Source organism: Lucilia sericata, unplaced genomic scaffold (assembly GCF_015586225.1).
Source record: "Lucilia sericata isolate MDLA Ls3-8-SP2 unplaced genomic scaffold, ASM1558622v1 Contig000402F_arrow, whole genome shotgun sequence".
NCBI classification, from domain to species: Eukaryota; Metazoa; Arthropoda; class Insecta; order Diptera; family Calliphoridae; genus Lucilia; species Lucilia sericata.
In genome coordinates, this window is record NW_023994420.1 from 29,683 (window position 1) to 55,000 (window position 25,318).

Sequence of the window (25,318 nt, forward strand, 5' to 3'; positions counted from 1 at the left end):
TCGTTAGAGTTCCACATCATGCTTACAGCTGCAACCAAAATACCAACGACTGTGGTCAGTGTGCAGTTTGGTTATTCACTTGTTCATTCATTCATTCGTTTTAAATAAAAAAATGTGAATGTGTGAACTATGATAATTCAGCTGTTGTGTGGGGTTCATGATGATCATGTTGATGGTTCGTTAAATTATTATTGCTCTAATATGAATTATGCATGTCCTCTTTGTGTTTTACATATTCTAGTTATATTCTAATGAAATGCAACATGTTGCCTAATAATAAATTGAATTATTGCATTCATTTTACATTTAGTTGAGTATTTGGAAATATTGCATTTTACAAGCTTGGAGGCGGTTTGTCGAATGTGGTCAACAACTAGAAAATGTCAGTTATAATAGAAGGAATACTTAGTAGCAAACGAAAAACTGTTATACGCTCGACTTTTTATGTATAAAACACAAGCATTTCTACAGATAATATTGGAATATGTTATGAATCATGAAAAAAACTGTTATACACAAGATTTTTACGGAAATCTGTTATACACAAGATTTTTACGGAAATCTGTTATACACAAGATTTTTTATGGAAAAACTGTTATACTCCAGTTTTCTTTAAAAAATATTTTATACACTAAATTTTATATCGAAATCATAAGAAAACTGTTATACACAAGATTTTTTATAAAAAAACAGTTATGCAAAGTTTTTTTATGAATGAATATAGAATACAAAAGCTGTATCTATAAAAACATTGTTATATATGTACATAGTATTCTATAAAGAAAACTGTTATACACACGATTTTCTAAAACTGTTATACGAAAAATTTTCAATGAATCGTTTTATAAAATAAATTCTTATACACATAAAATTTTAGGAAGAAAACTGTTATACAAACTATTTTTTAAGGATGAAACTGTTATACACTTGATTTTATATGGAAAAGCTACAACATGTAAACATAAGGCTTTTTATAGGAAAACTCTTATACTTAAAATTTTTATATGTTTGTCAAAAGTTTTATACAAAAGCCTTTTATAAAACAAAATGGTTATACACATACAATTTTATGAAGTAATATCTTATGCACATGGTTTTTTAAGAATAAAACTGTTATACGCACAAATTTCTAAAACGGTAATACGAAAAATATTCTATAAATAGTTTAATGCGAAAGCTTACTATAGATACAAATTCTAATACACAATAAAAAGCTAGGAAGAAAACTGTTATATACTTGATTTTATATGGAAAAACTATTATTCACAATATTTTGAAACGAAAACATAACTACTGATAAGATTTTCTTTAGAGAAAACTGTTATACACAATATTTTTATAGAAAAACTCTTCTACTTAACATTTCTATAGAAAAATCGGTTATATACACAATTTTCTATGAATAAAACTGTTATATGAAAAATATGTTTGTCAATAGTTTTATACAAAAGCCTTTTATAAAACAAAATTGTTATACACATACAATTTTATGAAGTAATATCTTATGCACACGATTTTTTAAGAATAAAACCGTTATACACACGATTTTCTAAAACGGTTATACGAAAAATATTCTATGAATAGTTTACTGTGTCAGCTTTCTATAGAAAATATTGTTATATACACAATTTTCTAAATAGAAAACTGTTATACACACGAAAACATAATTATTTATGCGATTTCCTATAGAGAAACTGTTATACACAAACTTTTTATGCAAAAACATGGTCACACAAGACTTTTTAAAGAAAGACTGTTATACTCAAGATTTCTATAGAAACGTCGGTAAATCACTCGATTTTCTAAGAATGAAACTGTTATACAATAAATATTCTATTGAAATCACTTGGGCATAATGATTTTTATAAATAAAACTGTTATACTAAAGATTTTTATGAATAAAACTGTTATATGAAAAATTTTCTATAAATAATTTTAAACACAAACTTGCTATAGACAAAATTTGTATGTACATAAAATTTTATTAAGAAAACTGTTATACACATAATTTTCTAAGAAGAAAACTTTTTTGCGCAATATTTTCTAAGGAGTAAACCGTTATACACTAGATTTTTTCTGGTTAAACTGTTGTTAACAACATTTTCCAACGAAAACATAATTATTCATACGATTTTCTTTAGAGAAAACTGTCATACGCAAGTTTCTTTTACTAAATTCACTGTTATACACAAGATTTCTTATAGCAAACTGTTATACACTCGATTTTCTATCAATAAAACTGTTATAAACTAGTTTTTTAACTAAACTACTATTTTATATATGATTTTTTTTAACAATAAAACTGTTATACAAAAAATTTTCTATGAAAAAATTGTTATAAAAAAGATTTTCTATAAAGAATTTTATACAAAATCTTTCTATACAAAAAAAAATGTTATAAACATAAAATTCAATGAAGACAACTGTTATAAAGATGAATTTCTATTAAGAAAATTGTTATACACTAGAGTTTATATGGGAAAACTGTTTTGAACAATGCTTTTTGTGTCGAAATCATAATTTATCATACGATTTTCTATACAAAAACACTGTTATGCGAAAATTTTTCTATAAGTGAATATACACATACGATTTTCTACAGAATATATTGGTATCTATACGATTCTCAATAGAAAACTGTTATACAGTTTTCACTTTTGAAAATATTGATATTTAAACGATTCCCTACAGAAAGCGATACTATATACAAGATTTATTATAGAGATAACTGTTATACAAAAGATTTTTCTATTGAAAAACTATTATACGCAAGCTTTTATGGAAAACAATGTACATACTATAGAAAAATCTGTTATACATACCATATTCCATGGAGAAAAATGTCATATGCACGATTTCCAATATAGAAAATTCTTCTATACATGATTTTCTATAGAAAAAACTCTTATACAATAAATTTTCTATAAATAGTTCTATAAACAAGATTTTCTGCAGAAAATATCGGAGTCCAAATAATGTTCAATAGAACATTGTTATAAAATGGTTGTTCCATGGAAAAAACTGTTATATGCAATAACACCTATAGAACATATTGGTGTCCAAACGATTGTTGTAATACACAACATTTTCTTATAGAGAAAACTGTTATACAAAATATGTTTTATAGAATTAACTGCTATACGTAAAATTTTCTACAGAAAAACTAATATAAACAAACTTTTTATAAGAAACGCTGTTATATTAAAAAGTTTCTATAGAAAAACTCTTATACTCAATATATTATAATGATTCTCTGAACAATCTAAAATGAAACTGTTATAGATAAGTTTTCTATATGATTTTATACAAATTATTTTCTATAGAAAAATGCCATGAACAAAAATTTCTACATAAAAACTGTTATACACATGATTTTATATTAAAAATACTGTTATACACAATAAACATTAACAATTTTTGTTATTATGTAATTTTTCTTTTATTTCCTTTAATTAAGGACATTTTTGAATAGCATTTATTTCATTTAGTTAAAACCAATTTCCCTTTAAAACTCTTTTTTAAATTATATGACACTTAGTCACTTCAAAATTTTTGTTTTATATAAGTGTGTGTTAAATATTTTCATTTCATCTTGACCTTATACTTGTGTAATAGAGAGATAGACAGACAATGTTAGGAAAATATGTTTGTTATCTTCATTGTTTAAATCAACAGCAAACAGCACGTGCATTTAAATATTTATATTTTTAGAAAGTCTCTTAAAAAAACTTTCTTGTTGAATTTTTAATTAATTTGTTAATTTGCTACAGACGAAGCACATTTGCCAATTGCCCAGCAAACACAAAGGTAGTAATCATTTCATTTACAAACTTCAAGTTACAAAATTCTCTTTAAATTTAGGTGAAAGTTTAAAAAAATTTATCTTATGGTAAAGAAAAGCTTAAACTTAAGATATTTGAGAAAATTTCTCAATTTCGAATCAAATTGTACTGTTGACTGGGCTTAGATTGGCCCGTTAAGGATAAAGTATGATGCTTTAAAGAAAGATTTAAATAAAACATTTACTCTTGAAAAAAGCTTTAATTTCAAAGCATTCTTAATCTAGTATCAAATCTAATACAGAGAAAATTTGTAAATGTGTTTTGTAAGATAATAAACCGCTATAACCTTTGACCTTTTTCATAGTTTTACAGGCTGTTATGCAATTTCAAACAAATGGATCTACTTAAATAACATTTAATGTTGCTGCTTTACCATTTTTACTGCATATATCCCGAGGGGTAATAAAATGAAATTCTTTCATAACAATAAATGCCGCCATTTAGATAAAAAGGACTCATAATACAAAAAAATAAGTGAAAATATAAATAAACGTATACAAAAAAAAAAAAAAAAAAAAAAATTGTCATAACTTTTCACAGAAATTTATTTATGGTCTCATACAGAAAAAAAGCCCAACAAATACATGTATATAAAAACGAAAATAAAAACTTTGGTCATGACCATGAAGAATCATTTTTCTTTTCTTTCCTTTTATAAGTTTTTTTTTAGCAAAAGCTCTATAACCCATAGTAGTGTTTTACATCTTTTGTTATTGCTCAAGCGTTTAATTCAACAGTGTCCTTTTTCATATTTAAAAAGAAAAATATTTTTTTCACAGTAAAAATATTGCAGTTATAGAACAGTACAAATATTGCAGTTATAGAACAGTACAAAGGAAAGCTGTAAAGTAAAATATAAATATTAAAAAAAAAAAAACGAAGCAAAAACCCGACATTGATGTTGTATTGTGAATAAAATGTCCCTGACAATGATGTTACTGCTGGTTATGATGATGTTGATGGCTAAGGGATGGCCATGTATTGTATTGTAGTTTTTGAAATGTATTGTGTTGTCTGTGTGATAAGACATGATAATGATTACAATGGCTTTTTATTCAATAACGATGATTGTTTGCATATGAACACACACACCATACACTGTGTGGTGTGAATATGGAATGGTCATGGTCAAGGCTATTTTGGGAAGAGGAGGATTTTTGTTTTTAATAGAAAATATTTTCGTTTCTTTATATGAAAAAGTGTTAAAAATTGATGAAATATATAGCTCAAGAAAAGGGGCGATAAAATAATTAAATATGGCATGCTTTTAGGCTCTAAAAACACAAAACCCATTTTGCCAGCAATTAAATTGAGTTTCAATACAAAATTTTATTATATAAACATTTTCCTATAGAAAATACGATTCAAAGTACGATTTTTTTTGAGGATACTGTTATATACTAGATTCTCTGGTTGAAACTGTTATACAAATGATTTTTTACAAAAAAACACAATAATTTCTATAAAAACTGCTACACACAAGATTTTCTAAGAGAAGAGAAATAATTTTTTGCAAGAAAAACAAATAAACACAAGACAAACTCTTATACTTCTATAGAAAAACTGTAAAACTCAAGATTTTTAATAATGTGAACTGTTATCTACAAGATTTTTTATTTATAAACTGTTATATGTATATAAGACAATTTACAGGAAAAACTGTTATACTCAAGAATTTTTATACAAAAACTAATAAACTTAAGATTATTTAGAGGAAAATAAGTTATGTAGCAGATTTTGTATAGAGAAACAATTATGCACAATACTATTTATAATAAAAACTGTTATACATAAGAAAATACAGCTATCAATAAGATTTTCTATAGAAAAAGCTTTTTACTGAAGATTATCTGAAGAAAGAGTAGTAATTTTTATAAGAAAAAACTCTTGAATACAAGATTTTATATAAAGAAACTGTCACAGAAAGAGGGTTTATAAAAACGAACTGTTATACTTTAGGTTTTCTTTAGAGAAACTGTTATACATAAGATTTTCTATAGAAAAACTTTTATAATTGAAGATTTCCAAAGAAAAACTGTTATATACAAGATATTCTCTAGAAAAACTGCTATAGACGAGATTTTACGTAACGAAATTGTTATACAAAAGATTTTTACTAAGGAAACTGTTATACACAAGGATTTTCTGTAGAAAAATTTTAATTCATAGGATTTGCTCTTGTTATACTTAATACTATTTACAATTAGTGTTATAAACAAGGTTTTCTATGGAAAAATTTTAGTGCTGAAGTTTTTCATAGGAAACTCTTATACTTAAGTTTTTTGTATAAGAAAAAACTCTTAAATACAAGATTTCGTATCAAGAAACTCTTGAAGGCTTTTACAGAAAAACTGTTATACACAATATTTTTTATAAGAACTGTTATACACAAGTTTTTTTTTCTGTTGTACTTCAGGTTTTCTTTAGACAAACTGTTATACATAAGATTTACTATAGAAAAACTTTTCTTGAAGATTTTCAAAGAAAAACTGTTATGTACAATATATTCTCTAGAAAAACTGTTATAGACGAGATTTCATTTAACGAAACTGTTATACTTTTTACTGAAAAAACTATTATACACAAGGATTTTCTATAGAAAAAATGTAATTCACAGGATTTTTTTCAGAGAACATACTTAGTACAGAAGATTATCATAGGAAACTGTTATACTAATTTTTTTTATAAAAAAAACTCTTCAATACAAGAAAGGCTTTTACAGAAAGAACTGTTATACACAAGTTTTTTATTTATAAAAACAAACTGTTATACTTCAGGTTTTCTATTAAAAAACTTTTATAAATGAAGATTTTCAAAGAAAAACTCTTATATACAATATGTTTTCTAGAAAAACAGTTATAGACGAGATTTTATGTAACGAAACTGTCATACAAAAGACTTTTTCACTAAAAAAGGATTTTTTACTAAAAAGGATACAGGATTTTCTTCAGAGAATCTGTTATACATAATACTGTTTACAACAAGAAGTGTTATAAACAAGGTTTTTACCACATACTGAAGTATTCCATATGAAACTGTTATACTCTTCAACACAAGATTTTGTATAAAGAAACCGTTATAATGAAGGCTATTACAGTAAGAACTGTTATACACAAGTTTTGTTTTATAAAAAAAAACTGTTGTACTTTCGGTTTTCTTTAGAAAAACTGTTATACATAAGATTTTCTATAAAAAAAATTAATAAATGAAGATTTCCAAAGAAAAACTTTTATACGAGTATACTGTTATATAAAAGAAAAACTATTATAGATGAGATTTTATGTAACGAAACTGTTATACTAACGGCTTCCTACTACATGACCTGTTATACACAATATTCATTCATAAAAACTCTTATAAACAAGTTTATTTTTTATAAAAACAGACTGTTATACTTTGACTTTCTTAAAACAAACTGTTATACAGAACATTTTTATTGGAAATACTGTTATATGCACTGTTTTTCACATGATTTTCTCAAAAAACCTGTAATGATTTTAACAACCAGAAGATTTTCTTAAAAAAATTAAGTACTAAAGATTTTCATATAAAAAAATGTTATATGTACTAAAGATCCTTTTCTTTAGATAAACTTTTATAAAGAAGATTTTTTATAGAAAGACGTTTATACTGAAGGCCTCTATCGTGCCTGTTGTGCGCTCCTTAAACAGTGCCTCGAACCCACCACCTCCGGTCTACCAGAATAGAACACTAACCACTAAACTTCCAGAGGCCACATCATAAAAACTATTATTTTTGTATAAAAAAACCTGTTATACTCCAGATTTTCTTGAAAAAATCGATATACAGATGATTTTCTGTAGAAATATTTTTTATACAGAAACATTATACTCCAGACTTTCATTAGAAAAACTGATAAACAGATAATTCTCTATAGAAAAATTATTATACAGAATTATTTCCATAGAAAATATTGTTATACATAAGATTTCCTACAGAAAATTCAGTGCTAAAAATTTTTTAATAAAAATAGTCCATTTCTCTTTATGTCGACCATTGATTCAATTTAAACCAAATGCTCTACACACACTCATTAGCTTTATCTAGAATAATAAAAATCACTTTCATATCCATGCATCACACTAAAACTCATGATTGTGATTTATAACAAAACGAAAAATTAAAAAAAGAATCCATTGTGTGCATTTCCAGCATAGTTTTGAGATCTGTGGCGAGTGGACGCACACCACATCCTACTAACAAAAACACATACAGCAGTAGCAAAACCCATTTCCATAAAAAATACGAAAAAAAACTTTGCTCTTTAAATTGTTACTAATGATTTGCAAACGACATAAATGGTCACTTAATTAGTAAGAAGTGTTGGCTCTGACACTCATCAAAACACATAACATATACATGTGTAAAAAAAGGACACATGCCCAGCTCTTAAATACACACACACACATATACTAACATAAACAAACTCATTCATATGAAAGTAAATAGAAAAAATTCTATATTCAAAAGAAAAAAAAGAGGAACCCACAAAAAAAAAATAACAAATAAAAAATATTATTTAACTAGAGTCACTAGGGAATAGGGGTTTAGTGGGAAAAGTTAGTTAAGCATATAAAAAAGGAAAAGCAACACTTTAAATTATAGAGGTTAAAAAACGCTGCTGCACTGCAGTAATTTCATAAAATAAAGTTTAAATAATATCTCAAGAGAAATAGAACTGGCTATTTTAGCGGAAATAAATGAAAATAAAAAAAATGTTTTAAAAAACTTACGACCACACAAACTGTAATGAAAGATATTGGTAAAATAAGTTATTTTTTTAAAATTAGCTCAAAGCCTAAAATTAGGCAGTAGCAAATGTTATTATACAAGTAAAACTTTAATTTTCAGTCCCCACTAATTTAAATAAAATAAATTCTTAAAAATCTCTAATCCCAAGGCAAAGCATTTGAAGTTTTGTTAAAATATTTTTCGACTTTTTCAGGAAATTATAATTTTTTTTTAACATTTTCCTTTTCAAGTAAATATTTATGTTTTTTTTTTTCTTCACAATTCCTTCTTTAACTTAAATCATGTTTAATGGAAAATCTCCATAATAAACATCCGTTTAGCATAAAATTTTCTTTTCTATAAAAAGTTAAACATTTTGTTACAAATATTTGTAAAAAAAAGAAAGCAAAAAAGTCGACGTAGACCAGAACTGTATGGTTTTCATTGTAAAAAATATGCTTTAGAAAATTGTTTAATTGTTGCTGCTGCTGGGTGTGTGTTAGTAAAACTTTTAGTTAAACAAACTTTTTTTATACCTTAAAGGTATGCTTTGATATGTTGTAATTACAGAATTTTGCCGAAAAGTATGCTTTAGGTAATAAAAGATATGTATTTAGATGACTCTATTTATAACACTGTACGGAATAAAAAATTAGTTTATAAGTGACAGTCTAAATGATCGACTAGATTATAATCTAGTTTACAGACTAGGTTCGGTCTAATTTATACACAGACTAGTCTAGCCACAGACTAGTCTAGTCTATAGTCTTGACTATAATCTAGACCACAGTCTAGTCTATAGTCTTGACTATAATCTAGACCACAGTCTAGTCTATAGTCTTGACTATAGTCTAGACCACAGTCTAGTCTATAGTCTTGACTATAGTCTAGACCACAGTCTAGTCTATAGTCTTGACTATAGTCTAGACCACAGTCTAGTCTATAGTCTTGACTATAGTCTAGTCTATAGTCTTGACTATAGTCTAGACCACAGTCTAGTCTATAGTCTTGACTATAGTCTAGACCACAGTCTAGTCTATAGTCTTGACTATAGTCTAGACCACAGTCTAGTCTATAGTCTTGACTATAGTCTAGACCACAGTCTAGTCTATAGTCTTGACTATAGTCTAGACCACAGTCTAGTCTATAGTCTTGACTATAGTCTAGACCACAGTCTAGTCTATAGTCTTGACTATAGTCTAGACCACAGTCTAGTCTATAGTCTAGACCACAGTATAGTCTATAGTCTTGACTATAGTCTAGACCACAGTCTAGTCTATAGTCTTGACTATAGTCTAGACCACAGTCTAGTCTAAAGTCTTGACTATAGTCTAGACCACAGTCTAGTCTATAGTCTTGACTATAGTCTAGAACACAGTCTAGTCTATAGTCTAGACCACAGTCTAGTCTATAGTCTTGACTATAGTCTAAACCACAGTGTAGTCTATAGTCTTGACTATAGTCTAGACCACAGTCTAGTCTATACTCTTGACTATAGTCTAGACTACAGTCTAGTCTATAAACTTGACTATAGTCTAAAACACAGTCTAGTCTATAGCTTGACTATAGTCTAGACCACAGTCTAGTCTATCATAGTCTAAACCACAGTCTAGTCTATAGTCTATCATAGTCTAGACCACAGTCTAGTCTATAGTCTTGACTATAGTCTAGACCACAGTCTAGTCTATATTCTTGACTATAGTCTAGACCACAGTCTAAGCCACAGTCTACTTTATAATCTGGTCATTGTGTTGACTGTACTATGCTCCAGTGTAGACTATAGTCTAGTCTATACTCTGTCTGCCGTCTTCTTTTGATTACATCACCCTTTAGTTGAATGCATTGCTTATGACCTTTGTATGCCTTATAGGCATCCAAATTAACACCTCTTCTGACTGACTGTCACTATTCTAACCGCGTCATGTGGTATTTTTAGAAAATTGCCCCTGAAAACATGTAATCTATTTTAAAACCATTGCAACTGTTTGCTATATTTTCAACTTCAAGAAAAAAGTTTAAAATTGTTAAAAAATGTTTGCTACAACATCAACAAATACAACATCGTAGATTACGCTTTTTAAAACAATTTAATATTTCAATACAATTTCAATGTTCAGCAAAGAGTTTTATTTGTTTGTTTGTTTGCTGTTGATGCTGCTCTAGTAGTTATTCTATTTATTCTTCATTATTCAGCGAGTTAACTCTGAGCTCTATCTCGCTCCCACTGACTATCATTTATTTTTCATCTTTAAATTGTCACGTTTGTGTTTTATTTTCTACTTTCAACAACATGATGGCTGACGATGATGTCGACAATGTTTTTTCACAGTTGTAGTTGTTGTTGCTGCTGTTGTCCTTTGTTTGTTAAAGTTGTCAACTTGTTTTTGTAGTATACTGACACACGACATGACGTGACAGACAATGGCAGTTCACTACTGGGATATTTTTATACTTCATTGTGTTTCTTTATTAGTATTGGTGTGTACAATTGATGTTTTATATATATTTTTTTGTATTATACATACATATGTATGTGTGTATGTATAAATATATGAAATATAATGTTTAAACTAGTGTTGAGGTATTGTACTCGTTGACTTTGGTTTTGGGGTTGTTTTTATTACATGTAGTCAGTCAATATTTGTTTGATAAGAATTTGTATTTTTTTTATAAAATTTTATACTGTTTTAATGTATTTTTAATTTGTTTTTGTACTGGATTTACTTTTACTTTGAGTGTTTGTTTTATTTGTTGTTTTAGTACTTATGTGTGTCAGAGATATTTTCTAGATTTATATTTTAAGATAACTGAAGTGTTTCAAATTGAATAAAGTGCAAAAATTTTAACAATTTGTTAGATAATTGGACAGAAATAACTTTTTAATCGGTAAATCTTTATTGCTTGTATGAATAGCCTTTAAGTAGGCAATAGGTTTTTTTTTTATAGGTTTTATACAAAACTATAATGTTTGTTGTATAATGGAAGTGGTTGATAAACGGAAATGGTTTTTAAATTTATAGTAAAGTTACTTACTAGTATTTTTTTAGCAATAGTTTTTGATCACTTCAATTTGTACATACCTGAAAATATAAATAAGGACAATAGGTTAATTAAAACTTTATACGAGAGAAGAAAATGGTTAGATTTTTTAGTCTAGTCTGTAGTCTAGTCTATAGTCTAGTCTATAGTCTAGTCTATAGTCTAGTCTATAGTCTAGTCTATAGTCTAGTCTATAGTCTAGTCTATAGTCTAGTCTATAGTCTAGTCTATAGGCTAGTCTATAGTGCAGTCAATAGTTTAGTCTATTGTGTAGTCTAGTCTATAGTTTAGTCTATAGTCTAGTCTATAGTCTAGTCTAGTCTATAGTGTAGTCAATAGTTTAGTCTATAGTGTAGTCTATAGTGTAGTCTATATTCTAGTCTGTAGTCTAGTCTATATTCTAGTCTGTAGTCTAGTCTATAGTCTAGTCTATAATCTAGCCTATAGTCTAGTCTATAGTCTATAGTCTAGTCTATAGTCTAGTCTATAGTCTAGTATATAGTCTAGTCTATATTTTAGTCTATAGTCTAGTCTATAGTCTAGTATATAGTCTAGTCTATAGTCTAGTCTATAGTCTAGTCTATAGTCTAGTCAATAGTCTAGTCAATAGTCTAGTCTATAGTCTAGTCTATAGTCTAGTCTATAGTCTAGTCTATAGTCTAGTCTATAGTGTAGTCTATAGTCTAGACTATAGTCTATAGTCTAGACTATAGTCTATAGTCTAGTCTATAGTCGTCTAGTCTATAGTCGTCTAGTCTATAGTCGTCTAGTCTATAGTCGTCTAGTCTATAGTCGTCTAGTCTATAGTCGTCTAGTCTAGTCTATAGTCGTCTAGTCTCTATAGTCGTCTAGTCTCTATAGTCGTCTAGTCTCTATAGTCGTCTAGTCTCTATAGTCGTCTAGTCTCTATAGTCGTCTAGTCTCTATAGTCGTCTAGTCTCTATAGTCGTCTAGTCTATAGTCGTCTAGTCTATAGTCGTCTAGTCTATAGTCGTCTAGTCTATAGTCGTCTAGTCTATAGTCGTATAGTCTATAGTCGTCTAGTCTATAGTCGTATAGTCTATAGTCGTCTAGTCTATAGTCGTCTAGTCTATAGTCGTCTAGTCTATAGTCTTCTAGTCTATAGTCGTCTAGTCTATAGTCGTCTAGTCTATAGTAGTCTAGTCTATAGTCGTCTAGTCTATAGTCGTCTAGTTTATAGTCGTCTAGTCTATAGTCGTCTAGTCTAGTCTATAGTCTAATCTATCGTCTAGTCTATAGTCTAGTCTATAGTCCAGTCTATAGTGTATTTTATAGTTTAGTTTTTAGTCTAGTTTATAGTCTAGTCTAGTCTATAGCCAAGTCTATAGTCTGGTCTATAGTCTGGTCTATAGTCTGGTCTATGGTCTGGTCTATAGTCTGGTCTATAGTCTGGTCTATGGTTTGGTCTATAGTCTGGTCTATAGTCTGGTCTATAGTCTAGTCTATAGTCTAGTCTATAGTCGTCTAGTCTATAGTCTGGTCTATAGTCTAGTCTACTAGTACTTCCGGGCTTTATTTAAAAACGTCAGTCTTTATAAAATAATAAATCTTTTAAAATAAATTTATTTTAAAATTTCTTTCAACAAAAAAGCAATTAATTTTTGTTAAACAAATATTTTGCTTTCCTCTTTTAGCAAGTTTTTTTTTCTTAATACAGAAATATTTTTCTCTAAATTAAATAAATATAACACAACCCTCTTTTAAATTAAACATTTTATTTATTTCCTCATGCAAACAAACCAAAAAGAGAAAAACCATCCCCCCAAAATGTATGCAGAACATTCCTTTCCTAAAAAAAGCAAAATTTTGTGTAATTCTTTCAACATTTTTATACAAACTCATTTCCTTTGCGCCGGACTTGTTAATAATTTTTCCTTAAAGGATATTTTTAATTTCCTTTATATCAACGCCTGCTAATTTGCTTCACTTGCAACTGTTTGCATACAAACTTCCTCCCCACAAAAAATAGAAAAAAAAAATAAATAAATAAATAAATTAAGATTCTTTTCATTTTACAAATTAGATTATCTGAAGTACTTTTTTTTACAAAAATTAAAATGAAAGCAATGTAAGCATTTGAAAACTTTGTGTTGCTTAAACATTTTAAATTTTCCAAAAAAGAAAATGTCTCTGACAAGATGTTCATTAAACTTTTAATACTTCCCTGTAACAGAGCCACTTTGCCCTCCTTAAACTATGCTATGTTATTAGATTTTTTGTTTCAATTTAAGTGCACACACATACTTAAAGGCAAACTATGACACTAGGAACTAGAAACTCTTCATTATTTGACTTAAATTTTTTATACGAAAAAAAAAATTGTCTTCTCTTTTTGCACTTCCTTTCGTTATCTCTCTCTCTCTTTCTATATCTCTGTATAAACTGTCAAATCTGAAAACAATAATTTATTATTCAGTTTCATTCTTTTTATTTTATATTCAGGGTTCATGACATGCTTTGGGATTTTGTACTCATCTGTGTTTTTGTATTGTAAGCTGTGTATTTTTCGCCCCCCCCCCCCCCCCCATTCTCTTCTCCTCTTTTGTTCAGTATAAAAACCACAAATTTCTTTACACTTTCATTAACTCGGTGTTAAACACATTCCATAAGATTATTGATGTTTCTTTTTTTACAGATTTTATTTCTTGTTGTTGTTGTTGCTTCCCTTTATAGTGGTTTTATTCTGGGATTTTCTTGCTGTTTCTCTTTTTCTACTTGCTCATCAAGTCTTTTATTTTATTGCTCAACGTTGACGGTAATGAAGTGCTGCTCGGTTAGGGTGCGGTATAACGTTTGGGTTTAAGGTTCAAGTCATTAGAGAGTTATTTCTGTTTTTTTTTTTCGTTCGTTCTTTTTTTTTAGGGAACAAAAGATTTTATATTTTAATAAAAAACTAAAATAAAATTTATAGGTTTTTAATGTCCTTGATTTAGCAAATGAATATAAATGAAAAATAACATTGAAGAGATTTAAATCTTAATAGAAATGTTGTATCAAATGAGTGAAAGAAGAGAGAGCACAGAGAGAGAATGTATAAGACAGGGTGATATTTTGAAATGTTTATATGTAAGTATGTGGCTTTAGTTTTCAACATGTGTCATTTGGTCCAAAAGTTTTAAATTAGATTTATGTTTGATACCATTGAAATGTAATTTTATTTGTATTTAATGAAAAATAAGGAAAAGGAAAGTGAAATATTAGCTTAACAACTGATTAAAGGTTTTTCTTAAAAACTTTAGACTTCCAAACCTTCAACTGACATTTTTCTTTGCATTTGTCTTATCAATACATTTGATTAAAAATTTAATTTTTAAAACTATGCCACAAAATTTTACTTTTCATGTAAGTTTATGCAAAATTTTACTTCAATGACAAATCAATATAAAACTCAGAATTGAAGCCTTAAGTGTTTACTATTTAATAAAATTTATTTCAAAAAAATCCCTTAAGGTTTAAAGAAGTTATTAAAATTTTAGCAAAATTAACCATAATTAATATTAATCATACGTCAGGTGGGCCGATATATTGAATTAAAAAAGAAATTCAAAAAAAAAAAAAAGAAAAATTTAAAATTTTCTTTAATTTGAAAGCAAAATTTTTTCAATTCACTCATATTAGTCCTTACGCTCTCATACATATGTATATAAAATTAAAAAATTTATGCTAAAATCCCTAAATACTTAAAAAACAATTTTACAAAAGGACTTATTTCTAACACAAAATTATTTTGTAAATTCTTTTAATAAAATTTATTAGTGTTTTCTTTTTTTTTTTTTCTTTCTAACAACCATAATTATAACTATTCATACGTTTATTTTTTACTTTGTCGTTTCTCAAAAATTTACATAAATTTTTGTTCCCTAAACAACATACCAACCATACAACCACCAACCATTTAAAGCTTGAGAAAAAAACACTCTCCAGTATAAAACGACCCAAATCCTTTTAAATGGGATTTGGTAACTGTTTTAAATTTATTACTTGTTGAAAAAAAAATACACAGCACTTTGTAAGTATTTTATTTCTGTTATTTGCATTTCTTTTTGGTAGCAAATGAAAAATAAAAAAAACATGAACATTATAATATTTTAATGGAAAATGTAATTTAAAACCTATATAAATAAGTGTTTAGAAAACGAAATTTTAGGGCTCTCTACAAATTTTTAAATTAAACCACTAGATGGCAATTATTATGATTAATGTTGTAGAATTATGAGAATTTTTGCTTTAAAATTCTCATAATTCTCACAATATTAATCATCATTAAATAAGGTACTAAATGATTGGAGACATTTACTTGTTTAATAATTTTTAATTACTTACGGTATTAGTTGATCGGAGACGAGTACAATTAGTCAGTAGATAAGTCTAAAGTGTTGACTATTGATCAGTAGATCAGTCAATAGTTGTAATTCCAGATCAATCTGTAGCCTTGACCATAGATCAACCTATAGTCTTTACTACAGATCAGTATATATTCTTAACTAGAGATCATTCTGTAGTCTTAACTACAGATCTGTCTAGCGAATATAGCTCAGCCTATATTACTGATTATAGATTAATCTATCTATAGGCTGACTATAGATTAGTCTAGTAACAATAGATTATTTATGGTCCTAACTATAGATCATTTTATAGTCTTGACCATAAATGGATTCTTATAACTATAGTCTTGACTATAGGACACTCTTTAGTTGCGACCATATATTAATCTGTAGCCTTGACTGTAGAACACTCTATAGTCTTGACTATAGAACACTCTATAGTCTTGACTATACAACACTATATAGTCTTGACTATAGAACACTCTATAGTCTTGACTATAGAACACTCTATATTCTTGACTATAGAACACTCTGTAGTCTTGACTATTGAACAATCTATAGTCTTAACTATAGATCACTTCATAGTCTTGACTGTAGAACACTTTATATTCTCGACTATAGAACACTATATAGTCTTGACTATAGAACAATCTATCGTCTTGACTATAAAACTCTTTATACTCTTCACTATAGAACACTCCATAGCCTGGAATATAGAAAATTATATAGTCTTGACTATAGAACACTCTATAGTCTTAACTATAGACCACTCTACAGTCTTGACTATAGAACACTCTATAGTCTTGACTATAGAACACTTTATAGTCTTGAGTAGAGAACACTCTATAGCCTTGACTACAGAACACTCTATATTCTTAACTATAGAATACTCCATATTCTTGACTATAGAACATTCTATAGCCTGGACTATAGAACATTATATAGTCTTAACTATAGAACCCTCTATAGTCTGGACTATAGAACACTCTATAGTCTTGACTATTGAACACTCTATAGTCTTGACTATAGACCACTCTATAGTCTTGACTATAGATCTCTCTATAGTCTTGACTATAGATCACTCTATAGTCTTGACTATAGAACACTTTAAAGCCTTGACTATAGAACACTCTATAGTCTTGACTATAGAACACTCTATAGTCTTGACTATAGAACACTCTAAAGTCTTGACTATAGAACACTCTAAAGTCTTGACTATAGAACCCTCTATAGTCTTGACTATAGAACACTCTATAGTCTTGACTATAGAACACTCTATAGTATTGACTATAGAACATTCTATAGTCTTGACTATAAGACACTCTATAGTCTTGACTATAAGACACTCTATAGTCTTGACTATAAGACACTCTATAGTCTTGACTATAGAACACTCTATAATCTTGACTATAGAACACTCTATAGTCTTGACTATAGAACACTCTATAGTCTTGACTATAGAACACACTATAGTCTTGACTGTAACACACTCTATAGTCTTGACTATAGAACACTCTATAGTCTTGACTATAGAACACTCTATAATCTTGACTATAGAAGACTCTACAGTCTTGACTATAGAACACTCTGAAGTCTTGACTATAGAACACTTTATAGTCTTGACTATAGATCACTTAATAGTCTTGACTGTAGAACACTTTATATTCTTGTCTATAGAACACTATATAGTCTTGACTATAGAACAATCTATCGTCTTGACTATAAAACGCTTTATACTCTTCACTATATAACACTCTATAGCCTTGTCTGCAGAACACTTAATAGTCTTGACTATAGAACACTTTATGGTCTTGCTTATAGAACACTCTATAGTCTTGACTATAGAACACTCTATTATCTTGACTATAGAAAACTCTACAATCTTACTATGGAACACTCTACAGTCTTGACTATAGAACACTCTAAAGTCTTGACTATAAAACACTTTATAGTCTTGACTATAGAACACTCTATAGCTTTGTCTGTAGTACACTATCTAGTATTGAATATTGATCAGTTTATAATCTTGACTATAGAACACTTTATAGTTTTTACGATAGTCTACAGTTTTGGAAATAGATCATTCTGTATTCTTACCTATGTATCAGTCTATAGTATCAGTCATAGTATTGTCTCCTGAATTTATACCAGAGTATAGTCTGGACTATAGATCAGACTATAGTCTTGTCTGTATATCAGTTTATGGTCTTGTTTATAGGGGTAACCATAGAAAAGAGTATCAAGTCTCATGAAAAGAAAAGAGTGTTTATTATATAACAAAGCAAATATACACATGAACACGTACATAAATCCATAAACAAACTCATACATATGTATGTTGAAAGTTCGCATAAATAACATTCATGAAAAAAACTCTCTCTCTCTAACTCTTTCGTTTGCCAAGGCATGTGTGTATGTTTAGGATTTTTGGATAAATATACATGAGTAATTTGGGTTTTTGTTTACACTTTTTTTTTGTTCCAGGCTCCATTTGTTTTGTAACAGTTTTGTTGTTTTCTGAAGACTGTTCGCCTTTTCTTGCTTGAGTTTTTAAAAATGTGAGATATTTTGTTTCTTTTTGGGGGGTTTAAAGTTACCGTTACTATTTCGTGCGAATGAGTGTTTAAATGTGTGCTTTCGTTAGTTGTTTGTTTTAATATAAAATAAAGTGTGCGACTAAGAGAGCATGTTTGGCCTTAAATAAACATTTTAGAATCACATCTGCATAAAAATGTCGCGGTGATTTTAATTTAAAGATTAATTTTACATTATATAAAATTCATGTTCTTATATTTTTTGTTTGGTTTTTACTTATTCTAAGGCTGTGTTAAAACAACAGAGCATCATCTTGTGTTTATTTAACTAAATATTAATAATAAATTTGAAGAGCATGTGTTACAAAAAAATAAATAAATATTTTTGAAAATAAATGAAAATCGGTAAAAATATGTATTTGTAAGATATAATGTTTCAAATTTTAAGTTTAAACATTAATTTACATAAATTTGGAATTTTTGTTAAAATATGAACACACACAAATTAACTATTTATAATTTTTACCGCAAATGTTGTCATAAATATTTGCTAAATTTTAATTAGTTTTTTTTCTGCCTGTGTTTTACTATTTAGTTAATTAGCTTCTGTTTATTAGTTAAAATTGCATGGTCTACCGTTTAAAATTGCAAAATAATTTTTATGGGGGGTAAATATTTGTATAATTTAGTTTTCAAAATAAAAATTTTGAAATCCGCAGGAAAAATAAATAAAATTAAACGAAATTAATAATTATAATAATAATAATAATAATAATAATGAACTTGCCTTTAAAGAGTCTATATAACAACAAAACTTATGCAAATTTATTTTATGCAATCAAAAGCAAGAAAATAATAAATTTTCAATGCACGGGTAAACAATAAAATCGCGCAGCAACCCAGCAATAAGCTATGAAGGGGGTAAAAGTATTGGCTATAGATCAGTACAGTCTTTACTAGGAATCAGCCTATAGTCTTGTCTATAGATCAGTCTATAGTCTTGACTATAATCTTGACTATAGATCAGTTTATAGTCATGATTATAGATCAGTCTGTAGTCTTGATTATAGATCAGTCCTTAGTCCTAATTATAGCTTAGTCTTTAATCTTGACTATAGATCAATCTATTGCCTATAAATTTGTCTATTGTCTTCACTATAGATCAGTCTATAGTCTTGACTATAGATTAGTCTAAAGTCTTGTCTAGAGATCAGTCTATCGACAGCACTATACATCAGTCTATAGTCTTGACTATATATCTGTCTATAATATTGACATGACTATAGATCAGTCAATAGTCTTGACTATGTATCAGTCTATAGTCTTGACTATAGATCTGTCTATAACCTTTACTACATATCAGTCTATAGTCTTGACTATAGATCAGTCTTGACTATAAATCAGTCTATAGTCTTGACTATAGATCTGTCTATAGTCTTGACTATAGATCTGTCTATAGTCTTGACTATAGATCTGTCTATAGTCTTGACTATAGATCTGTCTATAATCTTGACTATAGATCTATCTATAGTCTTGAATATAGATCAGTCTATAGTGTTGAATATAGATCAGTCTAAAGTCTTTACTGTAGATCGCTTTAATCTTTTCTATAGATCAGTATTTAGATTTTACTATAGGTCAGTCTATAGTCTTGACTATAGATTAGTCTATCGTCTGGACTATAGATCAGCCTATAGTCTTGACTATAGATCTGTCTATAATCTTTACTGTAGATCAGTCTATAGTCTTGGTTATAGATCAGTTTATAGTCTTGACTATAGATCAGTCTATAGTCTTGACTATAGATCAGTCTATAGTCTTGACTATAGATCAGTCTATAGTCTTTACTATAGATCAGTCTATAGTCTTGACTATAGATCAGTCGATAGTCTTGAATATAGATCAGTCTATAATCTTGACTGTAGATCAGTCTATAGTCTTGACTATAGATCAGTTTATGGTCTTAAATATAGATCAGTCTATAGTGTTGACTATAGATTAGTCTATTGTCTGGACTATAGATCAGTCTATAGTCTTGACTATAGATCTATCTATAATCTTTACTATAGATCAGTCTATAGTCTTGATTATAGATCATACAGGTCTTGAATACATATAGATAAGTCTATAGTCATGACTATAGATCAGTCTATAGTCTTGACTATAGATCGGTCTATAGTCTTGACTATAGATCAATCTATAGTCTTGACTATAGATCAGTCTATAGTCTTGACTATAAATCAGTCTATAGTCTTGACTATAGATCAGTCTATAGTCTTGAATATAGATCAGTTTATAGTCTTGACTGTAGGTCAGTCTATAGTCTTGACTGTAGATCAGTCTATAGTCTTGACTGTAGATTAGCCAATAGTCCTCACTATAGATAAGTTTATATTGTTAACTAGAGATAAGTATTAATTTGAATTTGACTGAACTTTTAAAGAAAGTGTTATTATAAAACAAATGTTAAATTTAAAAAGTGAAATTTTATTCATAATAGTTTTTCTTTGCTGGGCTTTCAAAATATTAAAATAAATAATTTCGAAAAAGGCATAAAATACACGCGCGCACACACTCACAAGTTGCAATACAATTGCAAAAAAAAAATTTATGCATATTCATAGACAAAAAAAAAAAATAAAAATATTGCAATGTGACCTGTGCTCACCCACCTGTATAATCATAGAGAGAGAGAAACAAAAAATTTACACATGACAGGCAACACAACTGCGAGCTGTATAGTGTGTAATACCCTTGTTGTTTTTTTCTTTTATGAATTTTATGAACCCATGTGTGTTTGTTTAAAGAAAAATTGAAAACAAAAAAAATTAAATGCATATAAAAATGTTGCCACAAAAACTGAGGTTAAATTGCCAATATAAAACTGACACACACATACACTTGTTAAAAGCCAACAGACAACAACATTTACACGCTTTTCCTGTTAAAAGTGGGCAAGTGTTGTATAGGAGATTACCTACCAAAAGCTTAAATATGTATGGCGAGTCACAAACTTTGCATTTCCGTTTAATATTACATGAACAATTACAATAAAACTACAATCAATACGTTTTTGCTAGAGTCTGATTTGCATTGAGGAGAAGGACAAGGGTAAGAGTTTAAGTGAGTATCCTGTGCGTGCCTGCTTTTAAGTGTTAATCCTTTTGGGATGAATATACAGGCTAATTTTGTGTTGTAAATGTGTAAGTAAATTTGTGTTAGTACTTTGTTATGTTTTCACTTTAACAGGATTTTTTTGTGTGAACATTACTGCAAGGATTGTTACACAGTTTGAAATTCAATTAAAGAAATAAGCTGCTGTTAGCAGCATTTCGCGTTGGAAGTTTTTGATAAACAATTTAAAGACTTAAATGTTTATTTTGTAATATATTTAATTTTAGAAAAATTCTTGTATTTTAGGTAAGTTATTTAAAATTTAATAAAATCAAATGTAATTAGTATTAATCATACGTCATGGGGGTCAAATAAATTAAAAACAAATGTAAATTAAGCGGGAGTTAAAGGAAACTTTTGGTTTAAGAAACAGATAATTAAACAATGTTCAGAGTCTAAATTTACACCAAACTTGTTACAATTAATATTAATCATACGCCCTAGAGAACTGATTAAAATGATTGATATGAACTTTTAACATTTAAAGTGTTAACATTTTTTTTTGTAATTCACAAGCACACATGAGACCTTTTCACTTAAATGTAAAACATTTTATATAAATATTATTTTCGTTAACAGACATAAACATTTTAAATTCAATTTATAATATGAAAATAACCAAAAAACCTTAAAATTACTTTTCTTACCCAGATTGCCCAAAAACATTTGTGTTATTTTTAAAGTTTTGCTATAAAAAGTCTGGGCTTTTATTGTTGTCAAACACCTACATTTTACAAATAAAGGGTAACGAATATAAAATCACTTTAAAAACATAAAATTCTATAAAGTATTGCTTAGGCTTTGTTTCTAACAAATTAAATTGCCTACTTTTAGGCTTGTTGTTTACAAAAAGTAAAGATTTAAGTTTAAAATGTCAAAAAAAGGGGAGAGCAATAATAAAAGAAAAGCATTAACTTTTACTTGAAATGTTATATTGTTATTTTTACTTATTTCTTTAAACATTTCACTTTATTTTTTGTTAATATTTTATTTTACTTTTGGCAAAATGTCAATAAAATTCGTTTGCTCTAAGAAAAGTTATTTTAAAGTGACAGTTAAACACTAACACATAAGTAACAAAATCACATACAAACATACATATAATTTGAAAAAATTTTCAGGTACTAAACCTTTAAAATGATTACACACACTCATATACATAAACACTTTTATAAGAGCAATTCTTAAATACAAGTGTTGTTTAACTTGCGTGTGTGCGTATTTATGTAATGTCCTTCAAACAGATATAGACCTACAAGTGCGAGGTCATTGCGTGGTAAAATAACAAATATCGGCTTCATAAAAACCACTAGAAAAAATACCACCGTATAAACAAACTTTTTTTATGAAAACAATTTTGGTTTTTCTGCAAAAAAAACAAATTGCAGCCTAAAAAATTATATGTTTGCTTTGCGTTTGGAGAGGGGAAAAAATCAAAAATAAACATTAAAACAAATGTGTTTCAGGCCTGAGGCTGTTAAGTGCTGGTTTGCCAGCTTACATGGGTGTGGTCCATATACAGAGCGAGAGATAATCTGTAAATTCTACATGGTTTAAATGTTTACAAAACAACTCAGCAGCAGAGTTTAAGTTTTTAGTCGAATTTTTTTTTTTTATAAAATTTCATAAAAAAATTAAACGATTTTTAAATTGCATTTTAAAATTGTGTTTTTTTCACATGGCGGTTAAATCAATTTAGGTTCTTTTTTATAATACCGTTTTGTCTCTAGCGTGAGAGTGTTTTTTACATAATCGTTTGAAAGTAGTTAAGAAATTTATTTGAAAATAATACCAGCAAAAACATTGCTCACGAAATCACTCTTCAGTAACTACTACATACCGCCTGCATTACTCCTAACGAGTAATTACTTACTTAAACTAGAAGCAGTGAATATATCCTCGTAGGCTACTGTTTCCCTCAAAACAATGGACTATAGACTAGACAATAGGCTAGACTATAGACTAGAATATAGATTAGACTTTAGGCTAGACTAGACTACTACAAACTAGATCGTAGGCTACTGTTTCCCTCAAAACAATAGACTATAGACTAGACAATAGGCTAGACTATAGACTAGACAATAGGCTGGACTATAGACTAGACTATAGACTAGATTATAGACCAGACTATAGACCAGACTATAGACTCGACTATAGACTCGACTATAGACTCGACTATAGACTCGACTATAGACTAGACTATATACTAGACTATAGACTAGACTATATACTAGAATATAGACTAGACTATAGACTAGACTATAGACTAGACTATAGACTAGACTATAGACTAGACTATAGACTAGACTATAGACTAGACTATAGACTAGACTATAGACTAGACTATAGACTAGACTATAGACTAGACTATAGACTAGACTATAGACTAGACTATAGACTAGACTATAGACTAGACTATAGACTAGACTATAGACTAGACTATAGACTAGACTATAGACTAGACTATAGACTAGACTATAGACTCTATAGACTAGACTATAGACTAGACTATAGACTAGACTATAGACTAGACTATAGACTAGACTATAGACTAGACTATAGACTAGACTATAGACTAGACTATAGACTAGACTATAGACTAGACTATAGACTAGACTATAGACTAGACTATAGACTAGACTATAGACTAGACTATAGACTAGACTATAGACTAGACTATAGACTAGACTATAGACTAGACTATAGACTAGACTATAGACTAGACTATAGACTAGACTATAGACTAGACTATAGACTAGACTATAGACTAGACTATAGACTAGACTATAGACTAGACTATAGACTAGACTATAGACTAGACTATAGACTAGACTATAGACTAGACTAGACTAGACTATAGACTAGACTAGACTATAGACTAGACTATAGACTAGACTATAGACTAGACTATAGACTAGACTATAGACTAGACTAGACTATAGACTAGACTATAGACTAGACTATAGACTAGACTATAGACTAGACTATAGACTAGACTATAGACTAGACTATAGACTAGACTATAGACTAGACTATAGACTAGACTATAGACTAGACTATAGACTAGACTATAGACTAGACTATAGACTAGACTATAGACTAGACTATAGACTAGACTATAGACTAGACTATAGACTAGACTATAGACTAGACTATAGACTAGACTATAGACTAGACTATAGACTAGACTATAGACTAGACTATAGACTAGACTATAGACTAGACTATAGACTAGACTATAGACTAGACTATAGACTAGACTAGACTATAGACTAGACTATAGACTAGACTATAGACTAACTAGACTATAGACTAGACTATAGACTAGACTATAGACTAGACTATAGACTAGACTATAGACTAGACTATAGACTAGACTATAGACTAGACTATAGACTAGACTATAGACTAGACTAAGACTAGACTAGACTAGACTATAGACTAGAGTATAGACTAGACTATAGACTAGACTATAGACTAGACTATAGACTAGACTATAGACAACTATAGACTAGACTATAGACTAGACTATAGACTAGACTATAGACTAGACTATAGACGAACAATAGACTATCTAAGTCTTTCATTACAATAGGTCACAGCTTCTTTTCTCAGTCAAATATTGACAAAT

At 28.4% G+C, this 25,318-nt stretch overlaps 1 protein-coding gene across 2 annotated transcripts in view; it reads right to left on the minus strand.

Moving 5' to 3' along the window:
- Positions 1-25,318, minus strand: part of LOC119604548 — a 63,643-nt gene that overhangs the window by 14,937 nt on the left and 23,388 nt on the right. The window contains exon 2 of one of the 2 annotated variants that reach the window (XM_037957226.1): positions 10,221-11,674. The exons of the other annotated variant lie outside the window; for it this stretch is intronic. Within the exon in view, the coding sequence (XP_037813154.1) occupies positions 11,655-11,674 (20 nt within the window). The 3' untranslated portion in view covers positions 10,221-11,654. Of the gene's footprint in view, positions 1-10,220; positions 11,675-25,318 lie in introns of those variants that run through there. 2 annotated transcript variants of the gene reach the window in all.